The sequence below is a fragment of the Bufo bufo genome, chromosome 10, assembly GCF_905171765.1.
Source record: "Bufo bufo chromosome 10, aBufBuf1.1, whole genome shotgun sequence".
Taxonomy (NCBI): domain Eukaryota; kingdom Metazoa; phylum Chordata; class Amphibia; order Anura; family Bufonidae; genus Bufo; species Bufo bufo.
The window spans coordinates 4,272,664-4,290,020 of record NC_053398.1 but is presented as its reverse complement, the minus strand read 5'-3'; the positions used below and the strand labels follow the sequence as shown (position 1 = coordinate 4,290,020).

Here is a 17,357-nt window from a genome sequence, read left to right as displayed (position 1 = left end):
TTTAAAAAAAAGAGAACCCGTCCCATAGCGCCACCAGTGCGTCTACGGCGCACGCCCAGGGATCTCTTGTCCGAGAGAAGAAGGCAGGGAGTTTGTTGTTGAGCTTGGATGCCATCAAGTCCACTTCCGGCTGACCCCAACGGAGACAAATGGAGTCGAAAACCTCCGGGTGTAGGGACCACCCTCCCGGGTCCACCGTCCAACTGAGGAACTCCGCCGTCCAATTCTCCACTCCCGGAATGTAGACCGCAGATAGAGCTGGAACATGCGTCTCTGCCCACTGCAGGATTCTGGCAGATTCCTCCATCACCACTTGACTGCGGATTCCCCCTTGATGATTGATGTAAGCCACAGCTGTAGCGTTGTCTGACTAGATCCGAATCGGCCGGCCCCTCAGGAAAGGGGTCCAATGGAGGAGGGACAGATGAATGGCCCGGAGCTCCGGGATTGTTGATTGGCAGTCTGGATTCCGACTGAGACCATACACCTTGGACTGTCCGGGACGGGAAGACTCCACCCCAACCCTGAACACTGGCATCGGTTGTTATGTCCATGAGACCGGGAGAAGGGATTTCCCCGACTCCAAAGTTTGGGCCGAGAGCCAAACGTACCCTTGGGGCCAGGACGACAAAATCGCCCGTTGAAGGGGACGGGTGTGAAATTGTGCAAACGGAACTGCCTCGAAGGAAGCGACCATTGTACCCAAGACCTTCATGCAAAACAGGATTGATGTGCACCTGCGCCGGAGGAAAAGCCGGACCAACCGCAGGAGGGCTAGCCGCTTGACCAGAGGGAGGTGCACCAACGCCATGTCCATGTTGAGGACCATCCCCAGAAACGTGATCCGCCTGGTGGGATGTAGGAACAACTCTTAGAAGTTCACCAGCCAGCCCAAGCGTGCTAGGGTATCCAGATATGTAGACTGTCCTCGTTTTGACTGAAAGTTGAGGCTTGACCAATCCGTCGCCCAGATAGGGAATCGGGATGATACCCCTGGTACAAAGAAGGGCCAGGAGAGGAGCAAGCACTTTCGTGAAGACTCTCGGTGCCGTTGCTAAACCCAAGGAAAGGGCGACGAACTGGAAGTAGTGGGGCCCTATCGCAAAGAGGAGGAAGCACAGATGTGCCAGGGCAATGGGTACGTGTAAGTACGCGTCCTGAATGTCTATTGACGAAAGGAATTCCCCCTGCTCTAGTGAAGCAACAACGGAGCGAAGGGACTCCATTCTGAAACGTTGAACCCGGAAAAACCGGTTCAGCAGCTTGAGATCCAGAACCGGTCAAACAGATCCTTCCTTCTTGGGGACGACAAACAGGTTTGAATAAAACCCTGTGAACTGTTCCTCCAGGGGAACTGGGGAGATCACACCTCGAGAGACCGAATTGCTTGGAAAAAAGTTACGGCCCGATCTGAGTCTCTGGGTGGCTGGGACAGAAAGAACCGTTCCGGAGGAGGAGAAGCAAACTCGATCTTGTAACCCGAGGTTACCACTCGAGCGTCCCTGCGTCTGAGATGTGGGCCCGCCAAATTTCCTGAAAAAGGAGGAGACGACCTCCCCACCAAAGAGGGTGGGGGCGTTCCTTCATACGGAGGACTGCTTGTTGGCCGATGGACGAGCGGGCTGTGCTTGCGGGCGCCAGGCTGGTTGAGGCCAAAAGAATAGCTTCTTCCACTGGTCTTGCGTGGAGGGGCTCCTGCCGCCGGCCGTGTACCCGAGAAGCGGCGAAAGGAATGAGCCCGGGTATTGAAAGCCTAGCGCGAAACACGCGCTTCGATTTGCCATGTGGGAGGTGCGTACTTTTACCGCCTGTAGCCTTAGAAATATTGAATCCGCTGCCCAAACTTTAAGTCACAGTTCGCGCTGTAAGGCTACAGCAAGAGCCGATGAGCGGGCAACGAGCGCAAGGAAGCCTCACAGAGATACTTCCCCGCTTGGGAGATTTGCAGGGACAAGGCTTGGAGCTCAGCTAGAGGGAGGTCCGCCGCCAAGTCCTGATTTAACCTGAGTGTCCACTCAGAGTTCCCCTTAGCCACCCAGGTCGAAGCCAAAATGGGACGAAGTGTTGAGCCACCTGCTGCGAAAAAAGGGACTTAGAAAAGGACTCCATATGGCGATCCACGGGGTTCTGGAGGGATGAGCCATCGGCCACAGGAATGGGGGTATGTGAGACGTACGACCGGAGGATCCACCTTAGGAGGAGAGGACCACTTAGCCACACACTTCGCCGGAAAGGGATAAAGTAGATCAAGTCGCTTGGATGTGGTAAAGCGACGATCTGGACGGTCCCACGCCTTTGCAATGACCACCGAAAAGCCTTCATGTAAGGCTTTCAGCGACTACCTGGAGCGGAGAAAAGACACTCCCTGGTGGCTCGTGGAGGGGGAGTCATCCTGCACCTGAAAGGTATCACGGACAGCAGTAACTAGGCTGTCCACCATGGAAGCAATCTTAAAAGATTGTTCCGGATCCATATTAGTGCCAGAGTCCTCAATCTCCCCGGACAGAACTTCCCCTGGAGGGGAGGATGCATCCGAGCACGACCCCAGTGGGGGTGGAGATGCCGAGGAGGAATGATGTCCTGCTCTGGGCCACTTGTGCGAAGGTCTGCCCCTAAGTTGACCGCCCGAGGAAGGTGTGGACCCATGAAGAGAGGGTGGATTGGGATATTTTCGAGAGGTCCTCCACTGCCAGGGATAAGGCACGGGCCCAGTCCGGTTTCACTCGGTCAGGGTGGACATGCGGTTGCATAGGCTCGGGGGGCAGAACCTGTCTGGCGCACAGCCTGCGGTATCAGCATACAGAGTCTGGCTGGCTGCGAGGGACTTAATCTTGCATTTAGTGCACGCATAATAAGTAATGGCTGATGGCATGTGAGGGGCTCGGACAAGGCTGCCAACCAAACCCAATACTGGACTCAAGGCTGGAGAGGGGTACAACTGTCCTACCAGCTTGCAGGGAACTACAGGTCCCTTGGTCCCGGGAGCAGCTTGAGTCGGGTGAGGGAGCCTAAATCAGCACGGGGATCAAAGGATCCTCCGACCGTGGGCCGCGGTGGGAAGCCTAGCCCCGCCCCTGTGTCATAGAGGAAGGCGGCGACATGCGGCCTGCCTTTCCGGGGAAGCCGCGGCCTAAATTAGCTACCAGTGGCCGGGGAACAGAGGGACCCGGAGCGGTGCGAACACGGCCGCGGGAGCCCCCCGGTGGCATGAAGAACGAGCCTGAATCGCGGGTAGGCCCGAAAAGAAGCAGGGGCCTGAGGTAGTGAGGTGGCCGGCCTGGATAATGGGAGCCTCCCTAAGTGCTTCCCCATGGCGCAATAAGCAGGGGGAGGGGGGTAAGTACCCCCTGTGGTCCAGTGGAGCAGATGAGACCTGGAGGGAGAAGGGAGAAGGGGGGGTAAAATACTCACCCAGTCCCGATTACTCACCCCATCTTCATCCTCTTCTCTTTACCCTCCCCTTAATGGACCAGCAGGGTCACCTCTTCAGCAGCTGGCACCGAAGTGGCAGGAGTCTGAAATGGCGTGAGGGTCTTCCGGATCGAGGTGACCCTTTGGCTGGCGGGAAGCAGGGGAGAGAGGCTGCCCTGGTCCACCTTTTCTTCTGTGGGGAGGTCGGGCGATGAGGGAAAGCGACACCGGTCTTGCTCCCAGGGTAGACAGAGAGACTAGGCAACTCTGTTTCCCATACCTAAAAAGGGAAAAAATAACAAAAGGAAGCCGCCCTGCAAGCAGGGAGGTCTGCCTCCTACGACACTAAGCTAAATACTGATATGCCCTCTCCAGGCTGGAGGGGGTATAGCCGGCAGGGGAGGCGTTATCACTTTTCAGCCTAGTGTCGCCTCCTAGTGGCAGCAGCAGCTATACCCACGGTCCTATGTACCCCAATGATACAAGCGAGAAATTAATACAACACGTTTACATTTTGTACTTTAATATACAAATTCCTTAAAAGGGTTTATCTAAGACTAACAAATGTCCCCATATGCCCGGGCCCCTCACACTGAATCTACTTATCTGGCTCCCCGATCCTGGTCCCCGCACCGCCGCTGCTGCTGCTTCTCCTCCTCGTGCGCGGATGAAAACATCCGGTGTCGGGATGGAGCAGCCAATGTCAGGCAGGGATGGGGGGAGCCTCCCTAGCGTCACCCGCGCACGGGGAGAAGCAGCAGCGCGGTGCGGGGACCAGAAGAGGCACAGGGAGCGGGGAGCCAGGTAAGTAGATTCAGTGTGAGAGGCATTTGTTAGTCTTGGATAACCCTTTTAAAGGGCAGACACATTTTACTTTCTTTATGTGTTTATACAGAGTTTACTTTCATTACCCAATGATTTTCTGTGCAGACAACATGAGCGGCGTCATTCCATTCATATCGGGGATATCGATGTCCTGAGGAAAAACAGCGGCAGTTCAATACCAATTCACAGCGGGACCTAGTAACAGTTGTAACTGAATGCAGCTATAGCAAACCCTCAGTGGTGATAAGAATTAGAATGTTTCCATTCACTGACAAGGAGCAGGGATTTCCGGCCGTACTTACCTGTCCTTTTGCAATCAGATAAGCTATGATGGGCAGGTGCTGGTAGAGGACGGCCAGGTGAACGCTGTTATACCCTTCTCCATCTATCAGATTTGGGTCTGCACCGTATTTCATCAGCAGTATAATAGTCTGGAGGTGTCCTTGTCTGTGAAGGAGGAGAGAAAGGAAAACTCGTTAAATGTCTCCCATTGTAATTATCTCACCAGACGCTACAATGAAGCAATCCCAGCAATTAGCTGTAATCTGTGAAAGAACCAGTAAGCACTGAATCTCCCCAACAGCGCCACCACAGGAGAAATGAATCATGACATCATTCCCATTGACAATCAAGAGGTTGCTCCTTTTATGCCTGGATGTGCCGGGTCTTCCGCAGTGAAGGGCGCTCTTTGTAGCTGCTCTGACCGGCAGGTGACGATCCTAAGGGCTCATGAACACAAAGGTATTTTTTCCGCATCTTGAGCCGATGTGGAACTACTTCAAAGGGGCCTATAGAAGACGCGGCATCCGTATGTCTGTTCCTTTGCATCCGTAAAAACATGCCCTATACGTGTCCGCATTAAGGAAAAAGGACTGGACTGTTCTATAGAGGCCAGGACAAACCGTTCCGCAAAATACAGAACTCACATGGCCGGTATCCGTGTTCTGCGGATCTACAAATTGTGGACCACAAAACAGGCTACGGTTGTGTGCATTAGACCTAAATATGGGTCCATCCTCTAATAACTCAGGATTCAACAATAGGGAACATCATTCTGGAAGAGGCGCAGCGCCATTCATTGTGCAGTGGTGGCGAGTGGTACTGCAACCATCTGCGCTAGTCTTCCCATCAAACTGATGGCCACCATGATGGAAACCGGAGTCACTGGGGTCGTCGGTGCTGTTAGTGTCCGTCATGGGACGGCTCCAGCACTCTCGTGTGAACAGAGTCTAACTGCCCCTGTGCTTAAAAAACAATCAAGACTCTACGATGAACTAAATCAGTGTGAAATAAGAAGAAGATCTGCAAATTTCCAATATACTTTGTGCCTTCTCAGATTTTTTACAATTTCTGTTTGTTGTCAGTGAATGGAAACACTTTTGTTTACACCCAGAGGCAGATCGCGTGCACGGTTACACACAGCAATAATGCACTTTAACAAACCAAGCATCTGCATCAACAGGATGGTTTTTCAAGTGTTTGCATTCACTGACAAGAAGCGGACCTTTCTATAACGGCTAGGAATTTAAATAAAGGTAGATTCAAAGTTGCAGAAAGGTTAATTAAAAGTAAAGAGCTGACCCACAGCTACAGCGCCTAGAGGCAGCCATTATAATTACAATACATTATCTACACCCGGGGCGGGGGGGTCAGATAATGTGAACGGTTGAACCCCACCCTGCAGAGAACCAGGAAACACACGGCAGACGGGACGGTTCTTCTTGAACGCAGACATTTTCTGTGTAATCTTATAATGACACCTTACCGGGGTGGGGTTACCACCTACAGGAAGAACACCAAACAAAAAACTCAACATGGGGAAAAATACTTCCAACAGTCCAACTGAGTATACGAAGGAACCCCAGCCAGGGCAGAAACAGGGAGCTTAAACTAAGATATAACTTTTATTGTGATCGTTAAAAAGTCTGGGAGTACGAGCTATCGAAAGGACAAACATAAAACAACTCAAACACTAAAGTCCCAGGGGGGACAAAATCGTACCAGAGGTTCCAATCACGAACAGGTAAGATAATAAGTAAATCTGAGAAGAAAAAGGAACGGTCTTACCAATTGATGCGCTTGAGGACCACCCGCTAACTGTACAGCCCGAGGGATAAATGGCAATGGATTGTGCGCGGCAGCTAGGGCAAGTATCTATCCCTAAAATAAACCCTGAAAAACGAAAGCCAGGGAAGGGAAACTGCGAAAAGCCCTGATCTTTATCCTATAGGGTCTTTCAGGGATTCCGCCCGGACTAGGGAAAGGCATCTGGACGGGGTCGCCCCTTTCGGGGCAGGTGTTCTGAGTAGATAGGTAGGGTCAACTTAGCCCCCTTCACGCTATATGGGGGTGTCTAGGGACAGCTGTCCACGACCGCTACCTGCGCGCAGCATCCTCTATAATATTTTGAAAGCACGACTACTATTGCTCTTATAGTCCCCAAGTGACTAAAAACTAGGATATAGGGCATTTTGAGGGATATTGCACCTAATAGGGTTAGACATCCAGATGGGGTCGCCCTGTTTGGGGCATTTCTTTGTGCAGTAAGGCAGGGCTTTTCCCAGTTTCCCTACCCAGGCTTTCGTTTTTCAGGGTTTATTTGAGGGATAGATACTTGCCCTAGCTGCCTCGCACAATCCATTGCCATTTATCCCTCGGGCTGTACAGTTACCGGATGGTCCTCAAGCGCATCAATTGGTAAGACCGTTCCTTTTTCTCAGATTTACTTATTATCTTACCTGTTCTTGATTGGAACCTCTGGTACGATTTTGTCCCCCCTGGGACTTTAGTGTTTGAGTTGTTTTATGTTTGTCCTTTCGATAGCTCGTACTCCCAGACTTTTTAATGATCACAATAAAAGTTATATCTTAGTTTAAACTTCCTTTTTCTGTCCTGGCTGGGATTTCTTGATATATTGGGTTACCACCTACCACACAGGATCTGGGTCTAATGTCAGGGGCAGAGGCATGGTATTTACTGCCAGGAAATACACAGAAGGGAAATCGGATTTGGCCTCTTTCGAACAGAATTTTCAAATGCCAGGAGCCTCCGCTTACAATATTTTCATTTTGTAGTGTAAAATGAACACATTTCAAATTTTAATATTGGAAAGTGACATTTAGTCCTCATGCACACAGCTGTGCCGAAACATCTGGAAAACAGCGCCCATAGAAATTCATATGCCCGTCATTCTGTACGGCTACAATTATATACACCAAACAAGCATCCAAAGCAAAGAGAAAAAATAAACGTAAATTTTCATGTACAAGATTATAACTACTATAATACTGCTTCTATGTACAGGAATATAACTACTATAATACTGCTCCTATGTACAATAATATAACTACTATAATACTGCTCCTATGTACAAGATTATAACTACTATAATACTGCTATGTACAAGAATATAACTACTATAATACTGCTCCTATGTACAAGAATATAACTACTATAATACTGCCTCCTATGTACAAGAATATAACTACTATAATACTGCCTCCTATGTACAAGAATATAACTACTATAATACTGCCTCCTATGTACAAGAATATAACTACTATAATACTGCCTCCTATGTACAAGAATATAACTACTATAATACTGCTTCTATGTACAAGAATATAACTACTATAATACTGCTTCTATGTACAAGAATATAACTACTATAATACTGCTCCTATGTACAAGAATATAACTACTATAATACTGCCTCCTCTGTACAAGAATATGACTACTATAATACTGCCTCCTATGTACAAGAATATAACTACTATAATACTGCCTCCTATGTACAAGAATATAACTACTATAATACTGCCTCCTATGTACAAGAATATAACTACTATAATACTGCTCCTATGTACAAGAATATAACTACTATAATACTGCTCCTATATACAAGAATATAACTACTATAATACTGCTCCTATGTACAAGAATATAACTACTATAATACTGCTCCTATATACAAGAATATAACTACTATAATACTGCCTCCTATGTACAAGAATATAACTACTATAATACTGCTTCTATGTACAAGAATATAACTACTATAATACTGCTCCTATGTACAAGAATATAACTACTATAATACTGCCTCCTCTGTACAAGAATATAACTACTATAATACTGCTCCTATGTACAAGAATATAACTACTATAATACTGCTCCCATGTACAAGAATATAACTACTATAATACTGCTCCTATATACAAGAATATAACTACTATAATACTGCTCCTATGTACAAGAATATAACTACTATAATACTGCCTCCTATGTACAGGAATATAACTACTATAATACTGCCTCCTATGTACAAGAATATAACTACTATAATACTGCTCCTATGTACAAGAATATAACTACTATAATACTGCTTCTATGTACAGGAATATAACTACTATAATACTGCTCCTATGTACAGGAATATAACTACTATAATACTGCTTCTATGTACAGGAATATAACTACTATAATACTGCTCCTATGTACAAGAATATAACTACTATAATACTGCCTCCTATGTACAAGAATATAACTACTATAATACTGCTCCTATGTACAAGAATATAACTACTATAATACTGCTCCTATGTACAGGAATATAACTACTATAATACTGCCTCCTATGTACAAGAATATAACTACTATAATACTGCTCCTATGTACAGGAATATAACTACTATAATACTGCCTCCTATGTACAAGAATATAACTACTATAATACTGCTCCTATGTACAAGGATATAACTACTATAATACTGCTCCTATGTACAAGGATATAACTACTATAATACTGCCTCCTATGTACAGGAATATAACTACTATAATACTGCTCCTATGTACAGGAATATAACTACTATAATACTGCTCCTATGTACAGGAATATAACTACTATAATACTGCTCCTATGTACAAGAATATAACTACTATAATACTGCCTCCTATGTACAAGAATATAACTACTATAATACTGCTCCTATGTACAAGAATATAACTACTATAATACTGCTCCTATGTACAGGAATATAACTACTATAATACTGCCTCCTATGTACAAGAATATAACTACTATAATACTGCTCCTATGTACAGGAATATAACTACTATAATACTGCCTCCTATGTACAAGAATATAACTACTATAATACTGCTCCTATGTACAAGAATATAACTACTATAATACTGCTCCTATGTACAGGAATATAACTACTATAATACTGCCTCCTATGTACAAGGATATAACTACTATAATACTGCTCCTATGTACAAGGATATAACTACTATAATACTGCTCCTATGTACAAGGATATAACTACTATAATACTGCCTCCTATGTACAAGAATATAACTACTATAATACTGCTCCTATGTACCAGGCTATAACTACTATAATACTGCCTCCTATGTACAAGAATATAACTACTATAATACTGCTTCTATGTACAGGAATATAACTACTATAATACTGCTCCTATGTACAAGAATATAACTACTATAATACTGCCTCCTCTGTACAAGAATATAACTACTATAATACTGCTCCTATGTACAAGGATATAACTACTATAATACTGCTCCTATGTACAAGAATATAACTACTATAATACTGCTCCTATGTACAGGAATATAACTACTATAATACTGCTCCTATGTACAAGAATATAACTACTATAATACTGCCTCCTATGTACAAGAATATAACTACTATAATACTGCTCCTATGTACAAGAATATAACTACTATAATACTGCTCCTATGTACAAGAATATAACTACTATAATACTGCTCCTATGTACAAGAATATAACTACTATAATACTGCTCCTATGTACAGGAATATAACTACTATAATACTGCTCCTATGTACAGGAATATAACTACTATAATACTGCTCCTATGTACAAGAATATAACTACTATAATACTGCTTCTATGTACAAGAATATAACTACTATAATACTGCTCCTATGTACAGGAATATAACTACTATAATACTGCTTCTATGTACAGGAATATAACTACTATAATACTGCCTCCTATGTACAAGAATATAACTACTATAATACTGCCTCCTATGTACAAGGATATAACTACTATAATACTGCTCCTATGTACAAGGATATAACTACTATAATACTGCCTCCTATGTACAAGAATATAACTGCTATAATACTGCCTCCTATGTACAGGGATATAACTACTATAATACTGCCTCCTATGTACAGGGATATAACTACTATAATACTGCTCCTATGTACAAGAATATAACTACTATAATACTGCTCCTATGTACAAGAATATAACTACTATAATACTGCTCCTATGTACAAGGATATAACTACTATAATACTGCCTCCTATGTACAGGAATATAACTACTATAATGCTGTTCTTTACATACGAGGATATAAGGATGTAAATCAGTAAGCTTCCGTTACCTGACGGCCCAGTGGAGCGGCGTGGAGTTTAACGTTCCTCCCAGCTGGTCCACAATTGCCCCTTTGGAGATTAAGTACCTGGTTTGGAAGAACAATACGGTCAATGAAATCTGCGCAGTGTACACTGGTCTGTAGATAAATGCGGTGTATGAGGGCGGTAAGTAGACGCAGGTACATACTTTATAAGCTCCAGCCTGTTATTAATGGCCGCCCAGTGCAGGAGAGTCACGTTCTCGCTATCTGGTTGCCGAACATCATAACCAGCCTCAATCAGTTCTCTGCATCGATCCAACAATCCGTGTCTGAAAGAAAAGCGACCATCATAGGGGAAGAGGGTCAGGGCGGCGTCCATCCACACTATACATTGACTGCAGCGCAATGATGGACAAGAGACCAGTTTTCACATGAAACACTAAGACTGCGAGAAGAAAAAACATGTCTGTGTAATGTCCAGTCACAGGCCCAAAGTCTGAGGCTGCACTACTGAATACATCCTACAAAGGTCGCACAGTTGCAGCTACAGATGAACGCTGATGGAGATTTACAGCTTCATGTCTCCATGGCAGACAGCACTGCACCTAATTCAGAAACCGACTCCACAACCTCTCAGTGGTGCAGCCTCAGGCTTTCACGATCATTAAAGAGGAATTCCGGTTATATTAAATTATCCCCTATCCACAGGCAATCGCCTGATCCTCAGAATGAGGGGTCCATAAATCCCCCCCAGCACAATGATGTGCTCTACAACACGACCCTGGTCAGCTGAATGTAGCAGAGTTGTTGTGGTTTACACAGCGGTGGCCAGGAGGTTGTATCCCAGAGATTTAACATACCGTTATAACCTTAACCCTTTAAGAGCTGTATTCGCATTAAAACCAGAATGCACTGTACGGTGGGGGGTGACGGTCCCGAGTCCCTGCAATCTAGCAAGAGAAGGTCCAGTGCCCAGTTGTCAGAGACAGCCAGGGACCCCAAGGAGACAGCACAGCTGATGGATAACCGCCTTGGTCTTAAAGGGGTTTTAGCCTTAAAGCTATATAAATAGGTCCATGTTGTGTAACCTCCAGAAGGGGTTATGCATCACTGCATCTAATCCCTGGCACCAGTGGTGCTGTCACCTCAACTGGCACATTGCATGGTGCTTGGAGACACGTCACCACTGAGACCAGTGAATGGCTGCAGCGGCTGTGAACTGGAAGTTTACACGCCAGTGGAAGGGGCTTTGGCGCTGGAACGGAACAGCGGGGAGCAGGTAAGAGCATGTTTTTAGTTTAGGTAGAACACAGTCCTGGACATAATTAAAAAGGGGTTTAAGCTTTTTTTCTTTTTCTTTTCACAGACCCCCTTCAGCGTGATGGACTCGCTGTGCGATTTGTACCCAACTGGTCCCCGACGCTGGGTCCAGCTCCATCGCTCCACGGCCTCTTCCGCTGGCCCGGGTCTCTGAGAATCAACGTCCTGGTTAATTGGGGCCACGTGACCCCTGCAGATAATCACTGGCAGCAGTGGAGACCTGTCACCTAGTGACGTACCGCATGGGTGATACGTCACCACCGCAGCCCTTGATTGGCTACGGGGGCCCCATGGCCCCCCATCAGCCAGATGTTGTTTCCCCAGAGACCCAGGATCTGCGGAGGCAGCCGTGGAGCTGGAACCCAGCAGCGGAGACCAGGTAAGTATGACCCTCACCACGGGTCAGGCCACTCTGAAAGGATCTCTTGAAAAAAGTTTAATCTTAGAACACCCCTTTAAGTCTGGAGAACCGCTGTAAGTCTGTCTACATAGCATCCAGTGATCGCCGGGGACCCCTTGGAAATGCAAAGCTGGTGGGTCTTAGCAGACCGAGGTCAGCTCTGCCAGTGACTGATGTCCCCACAGGGGGCTGCTTTCCCTGCCCCTGTTACAGTCAGTAGATGACCTTTCACCCGGGTGTATTGTAGGTACGAGGGGAATAAAGGAATGATTGCGGTAGAGGTAAACAGAGGCGGTAATATACACTGCAGCAAAGAGGAGTCTAGTCTAAAGCAAACAGAGGAAGGGAGGGGAGAGCTGAGAAGAGGGAAGATGGCAGAGAGGAGGCGACGCTGCAGGGCAAGAAACAGTCCTGATGACTCCACGAGGGCTGCACGGCTGTCACCGCATGCAACACGTATGTTACAGTTTCCTGCCCAAAGGCTTTCCACGTGTGTCCAGAGACCAAAGAAAATGCAGCTGCAATTAGAAAAGTGTAGGAGTCGCAACATGTCCATGGCGGCCTCTGGGGTGACCCCGGTCCCGTTCCTGCGCTGGTCACCATTGATCGGCCAGGAGTAGTGACTATCCTCAGCACTAGACCCAGAGCTATCCTGGCAGACTTTAGATTTTTTTTTACTTTTGCATTCTGCTTAGCCCCAAAAATTTCCAGCACAGCACGAGTGCCACCTATGTGATCTTGTGGGTGCTGCCAGTGACCGCTCCAGATCAGAGGCTGAACCGCAGCCGTCATACCCGGCCCTGCTCCTGGAAGAGCCGGAGATAGCCCTGACCCGGGCAGTTTAACTCCTTACGATAGTTTCACATCTGTGGCATTAATTCCGGCAGGCTGTGCCGACAGAGAAGAGCCTGCCGGAATTCTCCGGATCCAGCATTGCCGGATAGGAACGGAATGTCTGCTGGCCCCATTAGTTATAATGGCGTCCGGCAGAGATCCTTGTCCCATTTCAGCAAAATTGCAGAGAATCTTCCGGACGATTCCCGGCATTGTCTGCTGGATCGACGGACATGTGAACCCAGCCTTAGATGCTGCAATTACGTGTCTGGAAGCAGGGTGGAGTGCAGTTGTGGGACGCTAACGAGTTACCATGGCAGCCAGGGGCCTAACAAAGGTGTCAGTCACGAAGATGTCTGCTTGCTGTCAGTGAATGGAAACAAGAATTTTTCCATAGTTTTTAAACTTCTTGCAACTGGGCCAACCTATACTACTAACTCAAGTCATTGAGACGGTGTCATTATAGAGGTGGGAGGTACTTCATGCCTCAGTATCTGAGCGAGGTCTCCAATCGCTCCGGTCTCCCCGTTCACTTACTGTGTGGCTTTTACAATATCCCAGCTGCTGTAATCCTCCACCGCTTGCTGGGATGACACCTCACGGTCCTCTCGTGGGCCGCCATGTTGTCCTGCATGGTGGTGACTGTGCTGGTGACCGTGAGAATGGGGAGATTTACACTGCGGGAAACACAACGCGCGAGACGAAAACCCAGTAAATAGTCAAAAAGGCACTGGTGCGAAATATACTACATAATAGATACACATCTCCTTACTGGGGGGGGGGGGTCCATATACTATATGATAGATACACATCTCCTTACTGGGGGGGGGGGTCCATATACTATATGATAGATACACATCTCCTTACGGGGGAGGGGGTCCATATACTATATGATAGATACACATCTCCTTACGGGGGAGGGGGTCCATATACTATATGATAGATACACATCTCCTTACTGGGGGGGTCATATACTATATGATAGATACACATTTCCTTACTGGGGGGGTCCATATACTATATGATAGATACACATCTCCTTACGGGGGAGGGGGTCCATATACTATATGATAGATACACATCTCCTTACTGGGGGGGTCATATACTATATGATAGATACACATCTCCTTACTGGGGGGGGTCCATATACTATATGATAGATACACATTTCCTTACTGGGGGGGGGGGGGGGGGGGTCATATACTATATGATAGATACACATCTCCTTACTGGGGGGGTCACATACTATATGATAGATACACATCTCCTTACGGGGGAGGGGGTCCATATACTATATGATAGATACACATCTCCTTACAGGGGGGGTCATATACTACATGATAGATACACCTCCTTACTGGGGGGTCATATACTATATGATAGATACACATCTCCTTACAGGGGGGGGGTCATATACTATATGATAGATACACATCTCCTTACAGGGGGGGGTCATATACTATATTATAGATACACACCTCCTTACGGGGGGGGGGGGGGGGGGTCATATACTATATGATAGATACACACCTCCTTACAGGGGGGGGGGGGCATATACTATATGATAGATACACCTCATAACAGGGGGGGGTCATATACTATATGATAGATACACATCTCCTTACAGGGGGGGGGGGGTCATATACTACATGATAGATACACATCTCCTTACAGGGGGGGGGGGTCATATACTACATGATAGATACACATCTCCTTACGGGGGAGGGGTCATATACTATATGATAGATACACATCTCCTTACTGGGGGGGGGTCCATATACTATATGATAGATACACATCTCCTTACGGGGGAGGGGTCATATACTATATGATAGATACACATCTCCTTACAGGGGGGGGGGGTCATATACTATATGATAGATACACATCTCCTTACTGGGGGGGGGGGGGGGTCATATACTATATGATAGATACACATTTCCTTACTGGGGGGGGGGGGGGCCATATACTATATGATAGATACACATCTCCTTACTGGGGGGGGGGGGGTCCATATACTATATGATAGATACACATCTCCTTACGGGGGAGGGGTCATATACTATATGATAGATACACATCTCCTTACAGGGGGGGGGGGTCATATACTATATGATAGATACACATCTCCTTACTGGGGGGGGGGGGGGTCATATACTATATGATAGATACACATTTCCTTACTGGGGGGGGGGGGTCATATACTATATGATAGATACACATTTCCTTACTGGGGGGGGGGGGGGTCATATACTATATGATAGATACACATCTCCTTACAGGGGGGGGGGGGGGGTCATATACTATATGATAGATACACATCTCCTTACTGGGGGGGGTCCATATACTATATGATAGATACACATTTCCTTACTGGGGGGGGGGGGGTCATATACTATATGATAGATACACATCTCCTTACAGGGGGGGTCATATACTATATGATAGATACACATCTCCTTACAGGGGGGGGGGTCATATACTATATGATAGATACACATCTCCTTACTGGGGGGGGGGTCATATACTATATGATAGATACACACCTCCTTACTGGGGGGGGGTCATATACTATATGATAGATACACATCTCCTTACTGGGGGGGGGGGGGTCATATACTATATGATAGATACACATATCCTTACAGGGGGGGGGTCATATACTATATGATAGATACACATCTCCTTACAGGGGGGTCATATACTATATGATAGATACACACCTCCTTACGGGGGGGGGGGGGGGTCATATACTATATGATAGATACACATCTCCTTACAGGGGGGGGGGGTCATATACTACATGATAGATACACATCTCCTTACAGGGGGGGGGCATATACTATATGATAGATACACATCTCCTTACAGGGGGAGGGGGTCATATACTATATGATAGATACACATCTCCTTACAGGGGGGGTCATATACTATATGATAGATACACATCTCCTTACAGGGGGGGGTCATATACTATATGATAGATACACATTTCCTTACGGGGGGGGGGTCATATACTATATGATAGATACACATCTCCTTACAGGGGGGGGGTCATATACTATATGATAGATACACATCTCCTTACAAGGGGGGTCATATACTATATGATAGATACACATCTCCTTACAGGGGGGGGGGTCATATACTATATGATAGATACACATCTCCTTACAGGGGGGGGGGTCATATACTATATGATAGATACACACCTCCTTACAGGGGGGGGAGGGGTCATATACTATATGATAGATACACATCTCCTTACAGGGGGGGAGGGGTCATATACTATATGATAGATACACCTCCTTACAGGGGGGGTCATATACTATATGATAGATACACACCTCCTTACAGGGGGGAGGGGTCATATACTATATGATAGATACACATCTCCTTACAGGGGGGGTCATATACTATATGATAGATACACATCTCCTTACAGGGGGGGGGGGGTCATATACTATATGATAGATACACATCTCCTTACAGGGGGGGGGGCATATACTATATGATAGATACACATCTCCTTACGGGGGGGGGGGTCATATACTATATGATAGATACACATCTCCTTACAGGGGGTATATACTATATGACAGATACACATCTCCTTACAGGGGGGGGGTCATATACTATATGACAGATACACATCTCCTTACAGGGGGGGTCATATACTATATGACAGATACACATCTCCTACAGGGGGGGGGGGGGGTCATATACTACATGATAGATACACACCTCCTTACAGGGGGGTCATATACTACATATTAGATATAGACCTTCACTATACAATTTAATTAACCGTAAAACTGCGGTAAGTCCGGAGCCACTTACCGGGGAGCTCATGATGACTCGGGGCTCCTGCTTCAGACCGCTCCCACTGTCACCACAAGCAGCTACTTCCTGGTTACCAAACACTCCTCCTCTGTGATTGGTGGAGCAGAGAATAAGTCCCGCCTTTCCCTTCGGTTTGTCAATCACTCCCCAGCCACCAATGAGTGAGGAGCTTTGGCAGGGAGGCGTGTCTGTAGGAGCGCGGTTACTGGGAGGATCTGAGGGCGGGAAAACTTCCAGTGACGTCATGCGCTTCGGGAAGTTCGGGCAGTGTACAGTGGTAGAGAGCGACACCTAGTGAGCCGCCC

The 17,357-nt window shown here is 46.5% G+C and overlaps 1 protein-coding gene across 1 annotated transcript in view; it reads right to left on the bottom strand.

The window, feature by feature from the left end:
* ZDHHC13 (zinc finger DHHC-type palmitoyltransferase 13) overlaps positions 1-17,125 on the bottom strand; it is a 34,604-nt gene extending 17,479 nt beyond the window's left edge. The window contains exons 1-6 of the mRNA XM_040409793.1: positions 17,050-17,125; positions 13,747-13,886; positions 10,862-10,984; positions 10,683-10,760; positions 4,539-4,683; positions 4,323-4,387 (exon numbers count right to left, since the gene is read on the bottom strand). Coding sequence (XP_040265727.1) covers positions 4,323-4,387; positions 4,539-4,683; positions 10,683-10,760; positions 10,862-10,984; positions 13,747-13,886; positions 17,050-17,061 — 563 coding nt within the window. The 5' untranslated portion in view covers positions 17,062-17,125. The remainder of the gene's footprint in view (positions 1-4,322; positions 4,388-4,538; positions 4,684-10,682; positions 10,761-10,861; positions 10,985-13,746; positions 13,887-17,049) is intronic.
* Between the last annotated feature and the right edge of the window lie 232 nt (positions 17,126-17,357).